Raw genomic sequence first — 20,387 nt, 5'->3', positions numbered from 1 at the left:
TGATGTAAGTTCTCCAACATTACTATTTCTGAACGTTTTGACTTTTTAAGTGCAGCTTTCTAACAATTTAAGTCAATTACAAAATTACAGTATAACTTTTCCCATGGAAACTTTTATTCCTCCTGTTTTCGAATGTTTTAACTCCGATCTTCTTCCTGTGTCATGTCTTTAGAGTTCCACAAGAGTGATATTGTAAATTTAGTTTATGTATGGAAAATAGTTTATCAACTGCAATAAAGTAAAACAAAATCAGTCGTATAAACAATTTCACTGTTTCGACCCCTGAAGCATGGATCCTAAAACCTTATTTTGCGAGGGGCACACTATTCCGTGTGAATCTTGCTCTCTCTGGGCTTGTAAAGGAAATGAATGTTAAAATCGACTTGCTTTCTTGGCAATTTGTCGTTTCCATAGGCACAATATGCACATTTATCATGCCATTTAGTCTTCAGAAAACAACATTTGCACCAGATCAGCCTTAAGACATTGCTCTTCTACTAGCTTCTGGCTCTGAAAAAAGGAAAACATTCAGGGTTACAAGCGTTTAAACTACAGCCGTTCATTATATAATTAAATAATGTAGATACTCAATTTCTCAGGATAATCCCACGAATGCTAATTTACAAGCCCATTCATCACTAATTAAGAGGGTCTCCTAAATAAACCATGCAACTGTAATTCCCTAAAGGGAACTGTGGCCACTGTAGTCTTTAGCCGAGTGTGCTTTGTGTTTGTTAATTGGTGTACTAGTTCACATCATGAGAGCTAATAACCTCTGTATAAATCTTGCAGAACATTATCAAATGAGTTTCCCGTCCTGAGGTTCTCTCTCTTTGCCTCGTCCACCCTTAAAAAGACTCAAAGAAACCATTTTAAATTGGAGCATGCATTGCTTAGTTATCCGAGAAAGGAAATAAGACTCATTTAAGTCCTCTCTCGGCTGCCTCTGTTAAAAGCAATAAGCATCGGTATGTAATCTGTGTGCACATGCTTAGAGAGCACGCCAATCACATGTATGTCAGCCAAACAGTAGTTAAAAATGGCATACGTGTAATTGGCAGCGCTGCTTCTCCCATGACTGAAATGGGGCTTATACTTTGCAAGCGCAAGAAGCATTGCTTTCAGCAGAGCCATCTAAGGGGGAGACAGTCAGGACAACTTGAGGCATTTTAAACATACAAGCATCATATGTTAGAGCTCACCGTGCCACATTTGAGGAGAGTTGGAACACCCGTCAGCTTGAGGTTTTGCTTGAATTCATTGTTTGGGTCTTTCCAGCTAAAAGAAAAACAGAGATGGACAGTAAAGACTTGGCTGATCAACAACCAGAGATCCACTTCTAATTAGTTTGCAGCAAAGACTGTAGGGGCAGATTTCCTGCTAGGCACACAAAGCATGAAGTACAACATGTATAGCCAGGGACAAAAAGAGTTAGTTGTATTGTTATTCAAAGAGTTTGAATTATTATTTTACTACGAGACATTGGATGGCTGTTCATAGTTCAATCAGTTGGATTTCTTGAAAGTCACGTTACTGATTAAGCTGCAAGCTCCTTTGAGCAGAGCCCTCACCTCGTCTGTTATGTCCTGTTTACTCATTGTACAGCTCCACTGAATATGATGGCGTTGTACAATTCAATAAATAACAAAAACCATGGATTATGCAGGACCAGCTCAGACCTTTTTGCTGAAGCACTTGCAAGAGGTAGAAAACGATCACTCAAATGGGACACTTGGCTGTCATACACATTAAGCTTCATATGATGGCTGGCGTGTCCCTTTAATAGCGTTGCTACTGTACAGTTTTGTAACAAATATTGTTGCATTATTGCAATCTACTAAGCTGACTTACTATGCTCGCTCTCCGACTTGGCAGTATATGAACACCGAACCGTCAGGTAGATTCTCCAATTCACCGAACACTATCGGTTCAGCTAAAACAGATCGACAGAAGTGATGGTTAATTAATCATACAATTTGCTCTCATCCCCACTGCCTACAATCACAGAAACGTTATCTTACACTGCTTGGGAAAGCAGATGAGGATTCAGTACCTTTCACACAGTCTGGGCACCAGCTCTTTCCATCTGCATTCTTACTCCCAGAAAAATAAGCAAACACTGTCTTCCCCTTGTGTTTCTCCACTTCCTGGCAGTATTCCTCATACCCCTGGACTTTAACTTCTTTGTAGGGAGACATATTTCTGCTAACCAGTAATTCAGTAAACACTGCCCAAACTTCCTGTTCTGCAGACAGCAATCGAGCACACTCAGCACATGCACTATCCGCTTCCTGCTCCAGCTCTTAAAGGGACAGTCAATGTAATAGTTTTTTTGGTTTTTTTTTACCGCCCTGTATTTATTGTGGCCTTAATATATTTGAACGTAATTCTGGCGACTCATACCCTACAGCAATCCGCCTTTTCTACTAAACAAACTTCGCACAATGGAGCATATACAGTATAACGAAAAAAAAAGATACCGCCCTCGTAAACTCTGAACCCAGAGAAAAAAAAAGAATGAAATAACCGCGGCCATTTTAGGTTAGGGCAAAACCCTCATGAGCATTACTCGTGCAAAAAGTGGTGAAGTGGAAAATTATTTCCCGCCTATTCCCGTGAATGTTTATGTCTTGTGTAATTGTTCGGCGACAATGTAGCAATTCACAGCATTTTGGTTATCATAGCGCTACATTCCAGTATCAAAGATGTCCGCCGAGGTTACATGTCCCGTCATTCCGCGCCAGCTGTAGCGCCCCCGAGGCGTAGCTGGGCTTTCGAAGTTTGGTTAGTGCGGCGACCCATACAATGCTTTTCAGATAACCGGTTGTCATAGCGTCGCTTTAAACCGTTGGGTAATTGTTTTTGTTAGTTTGGTTATTTGAAGATCGAGAGAGATTTTAAAGAGGAAATCGTTACAGAGGCGATGCGTCGGGCAGTGTTAAGCCTGCTGGAATAATGTGTGAAAACGCCAAATAATTATAAGGTAAAGAAAACCTCCTCTGTTGTCGTGACATTATCGTGTCATGGAGCGGTGGAATATATTATTGTATTTTTAAAGTATTATATATAAAATACGTGAGCCACTGTCGCAGAATGTTCTTAGTTGGCCCTGTATAATGCATTATTTATCACCCTTCACATCAGACTTGCCAATGTTGGCTGTTGATAATGAACAGAGGAGAGAGAGATGGGGCTGAAACCACAACACTGTTGTTACATCGCCCTTTAGTGAATAAAACCTTATGATACATCCACAGAAACATCAGAACATTGGTTTATAAACGTGAATGTGTAAATAGAACACTGATATTCAGTTACACAAACAATGTATAGTCCAAGGCCTGTCTGTAACCCACACCTCCTAGGCTAACATGTCCCTCTTAAATGAGACACGTGCTAAAATGTTATACTGTGGTGATTGTCACGGTAATAGATTACAATTTATGTTGAGGCATATAGAAATTTTATTGCATACAGTGAAGTTTAATGGATTCCACGTTGTTGTTATACAGGTTCCTCTTACAGTCAGAAGATGGCTTTGGATGGTCAACACCAGCTAAAGACCACGCAGACGTTCCTAAGTGGCACGAGCGCTGCCCACTATTTACCACACAGAGTGCAGCCTGCTATATACCACGCAAAGGGAAATCAGGTTGGTTATAAAGCAACAAAAATAAGTCGCGCTCTCTCGCTTTCATTCTCGCTCTCGCGCTCTCTTGCTTTCATTCTCGCTCTCGCTTTCATTCTCGCTCTCGCGCGCTCTCACTTTCGCTCTCGCTTTCATGCGCGCTCTCGCTTTCATTCTCGCTCTCGCTTTCATCCTCGCTCTCGCTTTCATGTGCGCTCTCGCTTTCATTCTCGCTCTCGCGCGCTCTCGCTTTCATTCTCGCTCTCGCGCGCTCTCGCTTTCATTCTCGCTCTCGCTTTCATTCTCGCTCTCGCGCGCTCTCGCTTTCATTCTCGCGCGCTCTCGCTTTCATTCTCGCGCGCTCTCGCTTTCATTCTCGCGCGCTCTCGCTTTCATTCTCGCGCGCTCTCGCTTTCATTCTCGCGCGCTCTCGCTTTCATTCTCGCTCTCTCTCGCTCTCGCTTTCATTCTCGCTCTCGCGCGCTCTCGCTTTCATTCGCGCTCTCGCGCGCTCTCGCTTTCATTCGCGCTCTCTTCTTCAAAGTCTCCTCACTCATGGAACTATGCGTTATACAGGGTTAGCTTAGTGCTTCTTGATAGAGAGACCTGTCAGTGTTGGCCTTTAATAATGAATAGTGATGCAAGGGGGGCCAATCCACAACTCTCCATTAAGTCTCTAAACTCAAATGATATTTAGTTCATGACTTGATTATATTTGAAATGACTGAAATTGAGACGGTTGTTATTGAAGTGTCTTCTAATTCTTTGTAGCTGCAGTTTAAGCGAGGTGTTCCAATTCATCCGTCTAACTTGGCCACCCACTTTTCAAATCCATCGCCGATTGTTATAGAGAAGCTCGTTGCAACCCTGAAGAAAGTAGGAAGTTCCGATGAAGACAATCCTTCAAGACGTTCCAGTCCTTCAATTTCCTTCTCTGTAATATCAGAAGAACGCCTGAACCTAGCTGTCTGGCTCGCTAAGAGAGATTTGAAAAGAAAACATTTGGTGGAAAAGCAGGAGGTTATACAAAGTTTACCAGAACGTGAAGGTCCAGCCCAACCTTTAAAACCTGATTTGAAAGCAAAACGGCACATCCCTAAGGATAAAAATAAAGTTTTAAAGGCTGTAAAACCAGAAGTGACTAAGTCAGGTGCCCGAGTCTATGTATATACATCAGATAAAAATGGGAACTACCCACGTATGTCGGACTCTCCACCGACCCATGAGACAGGGTCCGGAAGTAGGACAATCCCAGAAACTGCACCTGAGCCAAGTGGCCTGGAGGTGAAGCGACTGCAGAAAGAGATGTGTACCTACATGCAAAAAATACAAGAACTGGCACACAAAGGTAAATGAGGAAGTTTCCGAAATAGTTTCCACTTCTCACATGTCTTTAAATGTTTCAGATCTTTTAAGGTTGAGAACTTTACCCTAAAAAAAAATATTTTTTTGCTTTTTTTAATGATTGTATGCGCCAAGTAAAGTTTTCTAAAGGACTTATTCACTACATCCTCACTTATTTCATTCTGCATTATAAAGGGCCAGGCCTGGCAAGCTGCTTCTTTAGTAGAGACCTGGGTCCTGTGCTGATCTAGCTGCATGATACACTGCCAGCTATGCAACTGTTACCGAGGTTGGCCCTTCATAAATCACGGCCATTATGTTGAAACCACAGCTCCCCTGTAGAGACGCCCGATTGTACCTGCTATACAGAATTATGTCTCTGTTTTAGGACACACCGGGGAGATCTTGGATCCTGATGAACAAGCCAGAGGCCGGATTCGCCAGAAGGAAAGAGCAGCACATTCAGCTAGAACACTTTATGTTCTGCAGCAACAGGTAAATAATCTGACCACTGTGAAGCAGTTTATTGGGTTCTCTCTGTGAAACGCACTGAGCTCGTTGTTTTGTTGTACCCTTGTCATCATTAAAGGGCAGTTGATCGCTGGAATGCATGTTTCATTAAACTAGGATATATTGCAGCTTTTGTATTAAAAAAAGCAGTTTTAAGGTGTTAAAGTGGCAGTCTAGTGTGCCACACGGCATCAGCAATGAATAATGATACTTTGTAAGTACTTACCTGGTATAAATGCTGCAGCTCCAAGGCTATCCTCATTTTGTGTCCTTTTTGGCAGCTTGAAGCAGCCACTTGCTTGAAGGGGACATTAAAGTGCATATGAAAGCTGGCGTTTGACCACAACTAACCAGAGTAAAGCTGATTGATACTTGATTATTAATTGATTGATTATTATGTCTCCATCTCTCACATTGGCCCTTTGCACAGATGCTTGCTTATCTGTTTCCCTCATTTTAACCCCATTGATCTCTACAGGTAAAAGAAATACAGGAAGAACTAGATCAGCCACAGAAAATCAAGCATACCAAAAAAGTAAGAAGGCAAATTATCCAAACTGCTACACACATTGAATCGGCCTTTTCCCATTCAGTTGGGTCTTGACTGGTTTCTTTTTTTCATCCGTTTTACGTATAGTGTGACCAGTTGAGTTTTACTAGGGTTGTATGAAAACAATATTCTCTGCAGTGATCTATATGAATAGGGCAAACTGGCCAAGTGAATGCTGTTAAAACCCTTTAGGGAATCTCTAGCTAATGATGATGGGTATTGCAGTCTAGTTGAGTTGTTTACACCTTGGGGAGATTAACCATTCTATGCCTGTATGTCTTGCTTTTTTATTATTCTCATATTACACCCACATGGGTTATAAGGATTGCATGGCCAACTTACGTTGTAACTGTCTTGTCAGTCCCGAACTATGTCCAGGCTGGCAGCCGTCTACAGAGGAGCCATTCGGGCTTTGCAGCTGTTTGTCACTCAGCTGAGTGAGCGAGGGGAGCAGCAGGTTCCAGCTCTTTATAAAGAATTGGTGCATTTCATCCGCCAGCTGACGCTCTGCACCGCGAAGGTGGAAACGGGCAGCGACCCTGCAGCATCAAGCACCATCTTTTCCATCCTCCAGCAAGCTGAGGTAGCAATGGCTTGGCAGCTCTGTAACACATCCTTGGGGTACTGATGAGTGTATAAGCATTCCAAATGTATTGGCTGTGTAAACAGATTTTTGACCCCTGAATTTAAGATTCCTGAGAATTTTTAAAAGCCAAAATGTAGTGGGAATGATTAATTTATGTATTTAAAAGTAAGTCCCGTTAATACAATGTTTAAGTCAATATTCATTTAAAAGACCACAATATCTCTTTATTTTTTAGTTTAGTTCAGTTAGTTTTTTTAGTTGTAGAAATTGTAAGATATGAATTCAGTTCTATAATACTTGGAAGCTCAAAACTTTTTCTCCTTGGCTCTTAAATGAATATAAAGACTTGCGTCAGTTACTGCCTTCAGGAGACCGGTATAATTCAGGAAAGCTTTATTTGTTTTTTATTGTCTGGCTCTTTGCTGTGTATTGACATCTTTTGTAATCCTTTTAAAATGTCTGATATTCGCTGAGGGCAGCACTTGACATCTTTTTCTGTGCCTGTCCAACATTTTTCATCTACTAAATCAATTATCTGGGTCAGAGTTGGTACATCTTGGCTTGTCAGATTAAGGCAAATATATTGGCAGGTGATATACCTCTTGACCCTCACAGTATCGATTAAGCTCTTCTAAGATATAGAGAGCCAGCTAAAACCTCCATAAATTAACAATAATTAAATAAACATTTTTTATGTATTTTAAAAGAATACTTATACTTTTCAGTACTATGTTTAATGGATCTGGGCTGTTGCCAGGGTATTTTTATATTCTAGTGCAATGGTTCCCACCTCAGTACTCAAGGCACACTGTGGTGTGGGTTTAGTGATTACCATGTTCTATTCTAACAAGTAGATTAAAAAGAAACCTGAACCATTGGTGTACCATGAGGATGGGTTATTATTATAGAGATTACAGTTTTGTACATTGAATTTATCTTTAAATGAAAAAAAAAATGCATTATTTAACTTTAATTTTGTACGACTGTTCTGGAGTTCTGCTTATAACGGGAGGTCCTCAGATGATAAGGACTTGTAAATCAATCTCAAAGCTTTTCACACAAAACTCATCTCCCTAATGCTATCCTGACTGTACTACACCTACTGCATCCTTTGAAACTTTAATGATAGCTTTAGTATACTAGAGCAAACATTGAAGCCATACACATAAAATTTGTGTTTATACACAAAGTGACTTGCCTAAATATTTCTCCAGGACCTTGATCTCCTTCTTGAGCACAAAGTGTCCTCCTATGGTAGAAGAGCATCTCCAAAGAAGGTTGCAAGCAGATCCCCATCTGCTGAAAAGAGAGATGACGAGCTACCCTCTAGACCTCCCGTTAAAGAGAAGAGAGGTCCACCTCCGATCTTCAAGCAGCGGCTGCCTCTGGAGAAGTCAGGAGTCTGGAAACAGCCTGTGTTCGGTAGATCTGTTGTCAAACTTTGCTAGGATATGAGAAGCCCTTATGAGAAGCCCCTTTTATGTTAAAAATTGACCATTTGTTTTGTTCCCAATGTTTTGGGAGTAACTGTCTTTCTCATGCATGCAATTTGCCATAATGTAGCTGTATTATCTTATGTATAGCTGTACCTTGTGGCTATTTATATATTTTATATGCACACGATAATCAGAATTGCCATTCTATGCAGGGTGTTAAATGTAATCGAGTAATGATCATTTTAAAAAGGTAATAAAAGGCTTTCAACAGAAGATGTCCAAGCGATGTTCTGAATAGCATCCGGTAGCAATTATGGTGATTTAGACAGTTGTAACCTAGACTTCACCTTTTGTTATAATAGTGGTTAAGTGCCTCCATGTTTTGGTGTAAGGTCTATCTAATAAATCATAATATTGGAGTTAGTCTAGTTGGTGTCTTGTTTTTAATTTGGGATGCTTTTCATTTTAGATCTCACTGGAGAACCGAACTTTGTAGTGTCTTGAATCAAAAATAATTCAGCTTGTTACTATATTTGCTATGTCTTATTGGTTCTTTATTCTTTACACCTTTATAGACAACAATCCTGAATCTTTGACTACAGGGACCCAGACTGAGCCGATAAATGTAGAGGACCCACCTACGCCAGAAAGGAGAGCAGCCCTTAGATCTGGGCTGGAGGCCTTAATACAAGCGGGTGGTCTAAAAGGCATTCCCAGGGTAGGCACAGGACATAACAGACGCAAAGGAGTGCTACATTCTCATAAACCCCAGGTAACCAATATAGCATTGATAACTAAACTTCACCCGCTTATGAATACAATGACATTTATATTATCCATACAGGTAGCATGTTAATATACTTAACGACTCCATGTTAGATGTGTACACTCAGCCAGCATGTCCAAGTACATTGTGGGTGTATGACTGTGGTCATGACTGTTTTTATTGAATCGCTTTTACTGGTAAAAAAAACCAAACTAAGATCCAAATGCTATTTTTATGGAATTTAGTTGTGTTTTTGTATTCATTTTTGTTTTTGTGTTTAGTTTAATGTTATATACCGATCACCAGCCACCTGGATCTGACTGCTGTAAAGTGGAAGCTGCAAAAGTCTAGCTGTCTGCCGGCTATAAAGCTTGATATAGTTTCCCAGACTTTAATCAAACAGAATTGGACCTTTTTAGCCGTAACCATTATTTAGCTGTTCTATGTTAATTAATGCAGCATATGTCATTTTCTTTACTAATATTGTGCTTCCCTTACATTAAGTGTAGCAAATTCCAATGATACGCTATTGTATGAGACACCAGTTAAGCCAACAAAGTGCGGCAGAATATTACTTCATTTTAAGTGGTTGAATATCCAATAGTACTAGGAATGAGGTTTCTAATACTGCATTTAAGGGAAGAAGACAGCTGTAATCTCATTGTAAAGCTCGTGAACTTTACAGGTTAACCACAGAGCCAGCCAAGTCAAATTTCTAATTGTTTGTATGTTAACTCTTGTCAGAGATTCCGCCAGCCATCCCAACCTCGAAGAACGGAACCATATCAGGGAGCACATTTTCAAAAGAAAACAGTGGCATTTGCATTGAAAGAGAATCATCCACCTGTCAAGGAGAAGAGGACTCCATGGTTACCTCCCAATAAAACTTCTCCCCCGGCATCCCCGAAAAAGTAAATCATATTTGTACATTGAACCTCTTTAATCCATAAATGATGGTCTGTTTGTAGTCTTCAAGCAACCTTTTTTTATTTTTATTTTTTTTACACAGGATTCATGTGAAGAAAGAAGACAAGAGATTGAACCTTTCTCCAACAAAAACATTGGATAATGATAATATACTCACAATTAATCAACCTGAGAAAGAAGATGCTATTGCCAAAGAAGCTGTCAGGTCTGTCATCAAAGGGCCTGCAATAGGAAACCCTATATATATATATATATATATATATATATATATTTTCCTATTTCTTCAATTAGTGAAACTTAGACAGAGCAACAACATATCATTTTTATAGATATTTACTAACACTGACGACACACCCTCGCAGACACAGAGCCGTGATTGGTCCTGTGATTCATAGCAGACCCGGATCCCATTGTATGCTTCTTCAGCTTGAGCTCTCCTAGCCACCCCTATCCCTTGTTGCTCGTGTGCAAGACACCCACCATCATTTTAATGACACGCATCAGCTAGTATCTAATATTGTGTATTTTAAGATTGGACAGATCAAATCCCAGAAGAAATACAGTAGCTATAGATCCAATTACTTTCCTGCTGGCACACACATTTTATTTATGTTGCCCTTATTTTTTATTGATCTCTTTTTGGATATTTCTGTCCGGTTGACCAAAATTATGTCTCCTCTGTTGGATGCTTCTTTATTCTACATGAATTTGCTCATCCTTGGCTTGAGAATAATTTAGAACCTTGTTGAAATTCATTGATTTGGATTCCCACTCCATCTACTTCTTTTTTTTTTTTTTTCACTTTTTTTTGCCAATCTGGTTGTTATTCAAATATGACAAAGAATACTTTCTCCAAGTAATTTTGCCAATGTCAATGGCAGACAATATAGTCTTGAAATTCCAGCGAAGGCTTTCTTAAAACAGTAAATGCAGTACTTTTAAACTCATGCTAAAATGCTAAAAAAAAGAATATCACAATTTGTTAATTGCACCCCTTTTGTGATTAATAACACCATGAAAACAAGTCCCTACAAGACCAAAGACATACTGGTAAAAATGGTCCCACACCGTGGTGATCTTTGGGTCTCAGCTGTTGTTGACTGCTTTATGGCTGCTTCTATGCCTATACCTAAGACCCACTTTTGTTTTTTAAAAATACACTTTTTTTTTTAACCTGACCCTTAGGGATTATTAAGATGTTAAAAAAACTTCAAAAATAAATAAAAACGTAAAATAAATGAAAATTGTATAGGATTTTGGGGTGGTTAATCTTATTTTTAGGTATTTTTCCCCCCTTTTATTCTAGTTATATATTAGTTTAATTAATATACCTGTAAGACTGTGCAAATTGTTTCTGGTAAAAAGAAAAAATATAGATATTAAAAATGTCTTGCATATGGTTTTAAAAAAAGTCCTACTTGTCCCAAAATAAAAAAATATATATATATACACACACACAGTATGCCAAATGAGAAAGAGAGAAATAATTGTTGAAGAAAGACATAGCAAGAAGTTGGCAATTCCTCTGGTCCTTAAGCGTAAAATCACTCAAGTCCTTAAGGGATTAATTTAGTAACTATAAAAAAGACAACAGATGTTAAAATATATTAACCATAGTCCCAGTAGGGGTTTGAGCACGTTATCCAGAAGCAAATATATTTTTTGGAGTTTGTGAGTGAACATGTTCAGTGTCAAAACAGGGATGCTATATTCTAAAGCCTCCCATTGGAGACTTTAACCGTAACAAAAGAGGTACTTAAGTGCTAGGAACAACCAGCCAAGTAAAGATTAACTTTAGTCACCAATTTCTGTGTGATCGTACTTGTGATTTAATGGATATTTTCATTCTTTCTTCCTTTCCAGGTTGGCTTGGCTGGACGCAGAAACGGCAAGAAGAATACAAGAGTTAGATAATCTGTACAGGGAAGAAATGTCCCGCTTGCAAAATGTTCGGTAGGTTTTATCTAAACCCTTACCTGAAGACGAGTAGTTGAATTAATTTTTAGTTGACATGCCTGTGCTCAAGATAGGATATCCTAAATTTGTGGTCTGTTTGCTGCCCTCAGGCCCTGGAGTATTGAACCACTTTTCTTCCTTATAAAACACTCTTATCTTCTTCTCCTCACCTAATTCAAGTTTTGCATGATGGAAAAATGTAAGAGCAAGCTGTGCTGCAAAAGCTGACAAATTGGATCAGTCACCGGCAAAGTTTTGGTTGCTATGGTAGTCGCATTGGAATTGCTCTTTATATATAACCCCCGAAGCCATCTTTTACGTACGTGTTTTGCTTTAATCCTAATGCATTCACATCTAACCGCAATGTGTCTGCTTTTAAAAATAAGTCAGTTGGTGATTTTGCAATGGTTATGAGCAATGCGATTTATATTTCCAGTTTCCTTTAATTTTTCAGAAAATTCAGAGAACAACTTCTTCAAGCGAGTGATTTATCAAAAACAGATAATACACAAAGACAGCAAGTAAGTTACACAAACTTTGGCGATTATGGCATCTGTTCTGGTTTCGTTATTAAGCATGGCTTTTTATATCTATAATATAATATTAGTAGTAGCATATATATTGTTTGTTTTTAGGCAGCAGGTTTTGTTCCCTGTCAAATCGGTTTGTATGAAAATCGAGGGCATTTTTAATTCAGGAACGAAATTTCACTTTCTCTCTCACGCTCTCCAAAGTGTTTCCTTACCTTCTCTGCCGATCCCTTCTGCATCTTCTATCTTCTCTTTTATCTTCATCCGCATCTCTGCGGACATAACCTGGCTCCAACTTCTGCCAAAATTATGGCACTTCCGGTGACGTCCTCTCTTCCGGTGACGACCTTAGGGCCAAATTGTGCAGGTTATGCCTGCAGAGATGCGGACAAAGATAGAAGGTAAAAGAGAAAAGATGAGAGAGAAGGCATAAGTTAAAGAACAAGGAGATTCAGAAGTGGTCAGCTGAGAAGGTAGAGGAAGGTAGCTTAAGTGAGTGAGCGAGAGTGTGAGTGAAAGGGCCCACGAATTCTGCACAAGAGTTCTGAGCTTTTTGCTTTGTTTTCATTTGCTTGGCGAGACCTTGTTTCGTTGCTTTGCGCGAATCACCCAATTTCCCAGAATTTGGTAAATTTACAATTCGCATGCTCGAGTCTAACCATCATGTCTAACCTAATAATCATGTCATATATGTCCTTGTAGAAGGGCCTAGTTCATGAATGGAGCTGAACTACAAATATCAATACGTAAGAAAGCTAGCATGGGGCAGTTCCATTGGAAAGCATGAGATTTGCATTTGAAAGAAGCATTTCACTCTAAAATCACTAGAATCACAGCGATAATGGTCGATATCCACATATAGGGGAAACATTTATTTAAACAGTTATTTAACACATTTCTTTTTGTCCAATCTTCTATAGACATTCAACAAGGCGGATCTGCCTGAGAGCTTAATAAATAAAGGTTCACTTGAAACAGGCCAATGTTCAAGAGAGGATTCAGGGATCCAAGATGTTGACTTAGAGGCCATGATTCAAAGGATAGAGGAAATAGAGGTGAGGCACCAGCATGTATATATCTATCAGTGTAAAAGACGGTCACAGTACATATTGCCTTGAAGGAGAACTCCCACCAAGTTGTGTTTTTATCAGTTTTGGATTAAACCTGAGTTTTTAAAAGTATGTTTTTGTTGTTGCTGCTGTTTTAATTTGTGCATAATACAATGATCTCTGCATATAACCCATTCGTATATCTGTTATCTTAACCCAAGCTCCAACGCAAACACCCAGACTGTGTGTCACACTGCCTTACAACAGAAGGCTCAGTCTTAATTACCCATACTGTGACTAATAAAAGTCTATGGAGGGACAGATGCCATTAGTATTGCTATAAAGAATCAGCTAAGAGTGGTCATTGATCAGGGAAAGTCATCCAAAATATAATGATTCATAGAAATAGGAGCCTTCTTATCTACCAGGATATAATTCTATATATAAACTGTTTCTACAAACAAAATTTACATTTATGATTGCTATACACGATCCAAAGAAGATGTATATGATTTAGATTTAGGTTATTTAAATCTATATATTGCATATATTTCCCAAATGCTTATCTCATCTGAGCTACAGAATTAATATATCAAACAATGTTTTGCAGTTAAAATTGTTTTTGTGGCATTGAAATGGAAATACGTGGGAGAACATTTATTTGGGCCACATCTGATATACAACCAAAAAAGAAATTTTTTGTGCAATTTGTGTTTGTCTTAATCTCGATTTACACTAAAGTGCTTTATTTTTTTTTTTTGCTGACTCTAAAACCATTTGTTGTGATGAATCCATATAAATCCAGTGATCGCTTCTTTTTTTATTGACTTATTTTGTTCTCCAGAAATTCCGAGAAATTGTTCAGAGACGTAACCATGCTACATACGCAGATCCTGAATTCTGGGCCCAGGAAGAAAAAGGTTTGTAATTCTCAGTAAAACACTAAATTGATCATGGTCTAAATGCAATTTTAAATTGCATTATGCGTTCCTTCAGATCGAACGAGTGCTGGCAAAGAAACAATCCCTCGCTCTCCTCATCCAATTATGATCACCAAGCCCACGGGTCAGAGGGAACCAGTTGTGGACATATTTTTGGAGGAACCCTTTGAGGGAGAGTAAGTAACCAGAGATTTAAAAATGCACGCAGCAGACATCCTGTGCTCCATTATAAAGAGTTCAGTGTAGTTTAAACAGTGTAGAGAGACATTTTAAAGAGGACATCTATTTTATATTGGACCTTGTTATAGCATTATGTTAATCAATCAGTTTGCCCTTACACTATTATTTCTTTAATGCAGGAAAAAAAGCAGGCAGACTAGGTGGGCCAAAAGGTTCTTATCGATCATCCAATTCTATGTTTGTTGGGTTTTCTATTATTATTATTTATTGAGCTAATATAATGCCGTCATAATCCACAGAGCTGTACAATGGGATTCTGTGAAATCAAATCCTATCTTGTAATCTTCACTTTTAACGAGCGTAGCAGTGATCTGTAAAAGCTGTGAGACAGTAACTCGCCACGATGGTTTGCCTTTATTACATTCATAAATCAATCATGGCAAGTGGTATGATGATCAGTGTATGTAGAAAACGTGGTTTCTAAGTAGATAATCTGGCAAATTTATTTAACATGGCTGGTGTCCATTTGGTAAGAGAAACTGTGATAGGCAAGAGTTTGTGTAAGCGGTACCGATCTTTCCGAAAACAGTAAAATAAAAAGCATATATATTTAATTAGGCAGTCGCTTGTCAAGTGACTTGATGTTTTAATGAGTGTTTATCGTGAGCTCCATGCAGACATTTACGATTTTCCGTTTTACTGTTTTACTTAGCTTAAACAAAGTTTTTTTTAAACTGCTGTCAAACGTAACATTGTTCTGGTGATGCCTCTTCAAGTTCACTACAAGTAGGCAAGGAAGAGTTGGCCAGAAGCTCGCCACTTGTTTTGCCTGAACGGCCAACCGTAAAACCGAAAGGCCTGATCGAGATCTCTGTTCCGACACAAATGCTGCAAAATATCAAAAATTATCATGACTCGTATGAATGTCGCCTGCGACGGACATCTGACTCGAAAGAGGGAAGCTTCAACTCGCGTTACATCTTCGAGAGGTACGTTAAACACTATAGACTGTCACCTGTAAAACTGTATATTACCCAGCATGCATGTTTCCTCTTCTTAACACAGGGTTATGATTCTTTTGTTCATTTTTACTTTTTTTATTTAATATTTTTAATAGCATTATGGCTGAGTGACTTAAGTTTCTCATTTATATACAGTATGGCAGATGACCTCTTGGAAGAAGCACTGAACGAGGTAGCTGCAGAATATCTGGACCTATGTGACAGTTACGCTGATGCTCTATATACCTCTGAATTCTTGGAGCCTCTTAAAACAAGCTGATATGTTTATTGAATTGCTTTGCAAATGCAAATTTTAGCTCTTTTTTCAGATTTTTGATACTTTTTTAGCTTTGAAGTTTCTATGTTGATCATATTTGTCTATTATATTGCTTGAAGTTATCCGTTTTGAGGCCTTAAAAAATTCTAGTAACTTATCACAAAATGTATTTTTGTTTAATGCTGTAATTACAAAGCGTTTTAAATAAACAATTATTTATTTCAGTCACTTGGTTAATTTATATGTTTATTACACAAATCACTGCTATTTTCCCCTTAGTTTTTTCTTTTCTCATATAGAAAACAGAAATACACTGACCCCGGTGTGGTATTTCATTTCTATACAAGGCTTGGGTGATCATTATCTAACCTGTATGTGACACTTAAACTATGTATCCTTGAATTGCTTTACTAATGCATTATTCCCCAGTCTCCCAACAAAGTGTTACATTTCAATATTTAATTTAGGGAAAATCATATAACCATATAAACACTCGGGAAAGGATAAAAACCACCTTTACGTAAAAAAGCATGTATCAAAATGCACGGATGTTTTAACCCTTTCAGTGGCCAGTACATATGTGACGTGGTAGACAAAGTGGACCCTAGGAGCCAACATCATATTTCATACATGGCCATGAATGGTCCCACATCTGCAATTGCTACACTCTATTGTTCAGAGCATATAAAGAGGGTTAAAATGAAGACTGCCTTGCAAGATTTATAAGGTATATTAAATTTAAAAAAATAAAAGGTGATATACACAGAATAGGTGTCTTCTGGTATGATTGATCTAGTTCAAAATTTGCAGTAAGGCTTCTTGGCAAGTTCAGAATATGAAAAGTGTGCCTTTTCCACAGAGCTGTAACTAGAGTGATCACATCAGCCATGTGTTTCAAGACGCATATCATTTTTACATATTGCTGTCCAACATATATATAACGTATTGGCTCGAATATAGGCTGCACTTTTTCCCCCCAATTTAAGTCTTTAAAGTGGGGGTGCGGCCTATATTCGGGGTCTAGCGCCCGACGCCCAGGTCATGCAGTCCCGGGCGCCGGGCAGGGTTAGGATACAGATCCCCCGCAGCGGTGATCAGCTGAGTGCCGGCACCGGAAGTTGTGTACGCGTATTGCGTAGATGTCCCCCGCCAGCCCCGCAAGACACCCGGGAGTCTCCTCTGGTAAGTCGGGGGGGCAGAGTGGCAGCATATCTCGGGGGGGGGGGACAGTGGCAGCATATCTCGAGGGGGGAGGAGGACAGTGGCAGCATATCTCGACGGGGGGAGGACAATGGCAGCATATCTCGAGGGGGGAGGAGGACAGTGGCAGCATATCTCGAGGGGGGGGGGGGACAGTGGCAGCATATCTGGGGGGGGGGACAGAGTGGCAGCATATCTCGGAGGAGGGGAGACAGAGTGGCAGCATGTTTTTTTGGTGCTTTTTTAAAGAAAAAAACTTTTTCTTTAAAAAAGCACCAAACTTTTAGGGTGCAGCCTATATACGGGGGCGGCCTATATCCGAGCCAATACAGTATATATATTATATATAAACATGCTGCCCTGTAGTTTGTGCTATGTATAAACTCATGGAAGGAAATACTCAGTTATACATTATACTGGGGGGGATTTGTGCCTTCTGGCCCAGTGTGCCGAGTGCTCTGCCCCTTCAAACTGAAAAGTCCTAGGTTGTTTTAATAAATGCTAAAACCTGTGATCACGACCTTGTCCTTCAACACAACTTCTTATGTATTTAAGATATACCACATATTTAATATCTCAAACTGAAGCACATTTTTTGCCATAATGATGAATATTTATTCAGAAACTCTATTTCCATATAAATGTGATTCATTTAAATATAAATAGAGCGATATGGGAATAATCATTGGCTGCTTTAAAAATCTGATATAGGTAATGGTCTCGTGGGAAGAATAGTGAAGGATTTCAAGTGTATTTATGGCACGTTAATTACAATATTTAATCTGTGTCTGAACAGACTGCTTTCTTCCAGTTGTTGCATCATTGTCATGCAATGCGTTTGACACAAGTCTACCGTGGTGTGGAAAGTTCACTGAGAACATTTGTCGTTACTCATGCCGGAGGCCTATAATTAGAGTCTACATTTTATGGCGAGGACCATAAATAATAACCCTGAGCCTAAAAATATTCTACGTAGAGGGAATCGATGAACCCAAATCAGCACGCGCCATCTTACTAATATGCGGATGAAACGTCCCTTCCTTTACTAGTACGGTACAATCCATCTTTATATCTTATTGAAGACCATCTGTCATTGTAACTATATGGTTGTTTGCTTTGAATAATGACACAACTCACAAAAGTTGGATTCACGTAGTTTCCTGATGGGTGGGGAAAGGGGCAAATGCATAGGGAGGGATTCTACAGAACCCCCAAAACATCTGCAATGGGGACACAGCGGAAATATATAGGGAGTGCTTGGCTATCATGCATTAAGGTACGTGTGAAGGCTGCGGCGTGGTGAACTGGAATAGCCAAGCTCTTGCTAATAAATTTGCTATAGTCCTTTAGAAGGTTCTGAATATCTGAGGGTGATGGGAGTTGTAGTAGTTAGAGGCAATTCAGGGTGGACCACTCTGTCACGCAGTGAATTGCAAGCCGTCATTATCATCGGTGGCTGGGGAAAAAACAAAAACAAATTCTGAACAAGCAGTGACGCACTTGCTGGCTCCTAAAAGAATTTTAAGATCTGAATGGAATGGAATAAGCACATTTATCAATTCCATAACGCTGACAGTATCTCTGCTGTGGAAGGGGATATTTCAGCCGGTAAGAAGTTAATGAAACCGCTTGCATCTTAGTGTCATTACACGCACTTGGCTGCCACCCTCTGCGGCATCACTTGCTGCACAGGGAATATTTAGGTGGCTAAAAATAGAAGCAAGCAGTTCAGGAGAACGGTCGCCTCTGTCCCTGAAGAGTCTCACAATTTTCTGCTTTGGCACTCTAATGTTTTCACCGATTCCCGGGTAACCGTTTAATACTCGTAACAAGCAGATCTGCGGCACACAACCGTTCAATACTGTGCGGATCTGCATCCAGTATAAAGGCGTTGAATTAGTGGTTTGATGCCGCGAGCGTGTAATTTGAAGAGGTGCAGATTATCAGCTGTACAAATAGTTGAGACAGAGTACTGGTATTTGCTGCATAATTCAATATATTTGAGTGTTATAAGACTGCATGGCATCGGAAGCCACTCCTACCCCAAAATTTAATTTTGTGAAAGTAAATTATCAAAGGGCAAAGCAATTGGGTGAATATGAATAAACGGTGATATTTATTCTACGTCAGGCAGTAATTTTAAGGGTATTTAATCATTTATCTCCTGGATAATTTAGAACATTCCTTGGTTCTCCAAGCTTAAACCACCATGACCACCCTCTACGCACACCTCCTCCATGTAAGCACACCTCCTTTTCCCTTCTCTCCCTCTCCATTCCTCTTTGCCTCTATTTCCATCTAATCACTCCTTTTTCCATCCCCCATCTCAGCTTCCTCCTCTGTCTTTCAACAGGTAGGGTTCTCCTTATAGAGCAAGCCAAAATCCATTTGTTATTGGACACTCAGGGCCCCTGAAGAACAAATGTGCCCTCGAAAGCTTCTCTTTGCTTTTCCTTAATTTTTTTACTCTGGCATCAGGATATACCCAGCAAAATGGCATGTCTCAACAGTTAGTTGTCTCAGCCATTTTGCCAGTTCATGTGTATGAATTGGAAAATAGCGTGTAATAATATGTATAGGTGGTGCCCTAAGCAGTAAGTCTCATTTTCCAATTGGGAATACTGCAGCAATTCATGTGGTTTAGTTAACAGACCCTTAGTATATAGTTGGTACATTTAGTCACATATACGGTATAAACGTAGGTGTGTGTTTAATGAGAACATAACAATATGTTCTGAATTTTGAAATACATACATTTATTTCTTCTGCATTATAAAGCTCATCTCAGTACCTGTATTCCACCAATCACATGCCCTGTGTCCTCTTTGCTAATACTTCATATAGATCAATGGTCATCAGTGGCGACTCTAGAAACAATATATAGGGGGGGCACACAAGATACCACAGTCAAACTGCGGGGGCATTCATAATTTCCAAAAGTAATGTGCTATGGAATTATACTTTTCTTATTGGGCTAAAATAATACTTGATCATTCAACACGGGAAGCCTTAAGCCACAATTGAGTGCGACTAATCCTTGAAATAAATATTATAACACAATAAATAACTTTTCCACTAAATGATTTCAGGGCCTTGAACGTTTTGTCCCCTGAAGTCACTACAACTTCAGGAGGGCATTTTATCTCTGGATAAATATAAATTAAATAATTCCTACTGTAAGTTAAGTGCCAGGAAACAGATGACCAACCAGACACACCAACACAGGCTCTGTCACACCGACACCCAGACACACACACCAGGACAGGCTCTGCCACACGACAACCAAACACACACAGCAGGACAGGCTCTGACACACTGACACCCAAACACACACACCAGGACAGGCTCTGCCACACTGACAACCGAACACACACACCAGGACAGGCTCTGCCACACCAACACCCAAACACACACCAGGACAGGCTCTGCCACACCAACACCTATACACACACACACTCGAGGACAGCCTCTGCTACACTGATAACCAAAAACACACAAACAGCAGG

The 20,387-nt window shown here is 39.5% G+C and overlaps 2 protein-coding genes across 2 annotated transcripts; one reads left to right on the top strand and one right to left on the bottom strand.

The window, feature by feature from the left end:
* Positions 1 to 441: 441 nt before the first annotated feature.
* TXNDC17 (thioredoxin domain containing 17) lies at positions 442 to 2,198 on the bottom strand. The gene is made up of 4 exons (XM_089490343.1): positions 2,054 to 2,198; positions 1,852 to 1,933; positions 1,203 to 1,278; positions 442 to 510 (listed from the first exon to the last, which is right to left on the bottom strand). The coding sequence occupies exons 1-4, from the start codon at positions 2,196 to 2,198 to the stop codon at positions 442 to 444; spliced, it is 372 nt and encodes a 123-aa protein (XP_089346469.1).
* A 1,173-nt stretch (positions 2,199 to 3,371) lies between these two features.
* LOC149289671 (protein moonraker-like) lies at positions 3,372 to 15,684 on the top strand. Its single transcript, XM_089490218.1, has 16 exons — positions 3,372 to 3,426; positions 3,513 to 3,652; positions 4,400 to 4,976; positions 5,361 to 5,467; positions 5,961 to 6,017; positions 6,394 to 6,615; positions 7,833 to 8,040; positions 8,630 to 8,826; positions 9,565 to 9,731; positions 11,611 to 11,700; positions 12,158 to 12,224; positions 13,154 to 13,288; positions 14,127 to 14,202; positions 14,279 to 14,399; positions 15,180 to 15,392; positions 15,561 to 15,684. Exons 1-16 carry the CDS (start codon positions 3,372 to 3,374, stop codon positions 15,682 to 15,684), a joined length of 2,556 nt encoding a protein of 851 aa, XP_089346344.1.
* Positions 15,685 to 20,387: the final 4,703 nt, after the last annotated feature.

This window comes from Sceloporus occidentalis, unplaced genomic scaffold (genome assembly GCF_023333645.1).
Source record: "Sceloporus occidentalis isolate IW3139 unplaced genomic scaffold, rSceOcc1.0.p SCAF_43, whole genome shotgun sequence".
Taxonomy (NCBI): Eukaryota; Metazoa; Chordata; class Lepidosauria; order Squamata; family Phrynosomatidae; genus Sceloporus; species Sceloporus occidentalis.
The sequence above is the reverse complement of the archived record's forward strand: the minus strand, read 5'-3'. Positions and strand labels throughout refer to the sequence as shown.

What these genes read in the sequence shown, in the direction of transcription:
- LOC149289671 (XM_089490218.1), top strand. Translation starts at nt 3,372, where the DNA reads ATGTCCCTCTTAAATGAGACACGTGCTAAAATGTTATACTGTGGTGAT. An exon ending in CCCCCGGCATCCCCGAAAAA is followed by an intron (nt 9,732 to 11,610) that starts GTAAATCATATT and finishes CTTCCTTTCCAG; the next exon opens with GTTGGCTTGGCTGGACGCAG. An exon ending in CTGGGCCCAGGAAGAAAAAG is followed by an intron (nt 14,203 to 14,278) that starts GTTTGTAATTCT and finishes GCGTTCCTTCAG; the next exon opens with ATCGAACGAGTGCTGGCAAA.
- TXNDC17 (XM_089490343.1), bottom strand. Translation starts at nt 2,198, where the DNA reads ATGTCTCCCTACAAAGAAGTTAAAGTCCAGGGGTATGAGGAATACTGC. An exon ending in GTGCCCAGACTGTGTGAAAG is followed by an intron (nt 1,934 to 2,053) that starts GTACTGAATCCT and finishes GATCTGTTTTAG; the next exon opens with CTGAACCGATAGTGTTCGGT. An exon ending in CTCTCCTCAAATGTGGCACG is followed by an intron (nt 511 to 1,202) that starts GTGAGCTCTAAC and finishes TCCTTTTTTCAG; the next exon opens with AGCCAGAAGCTAGTAGAAGA.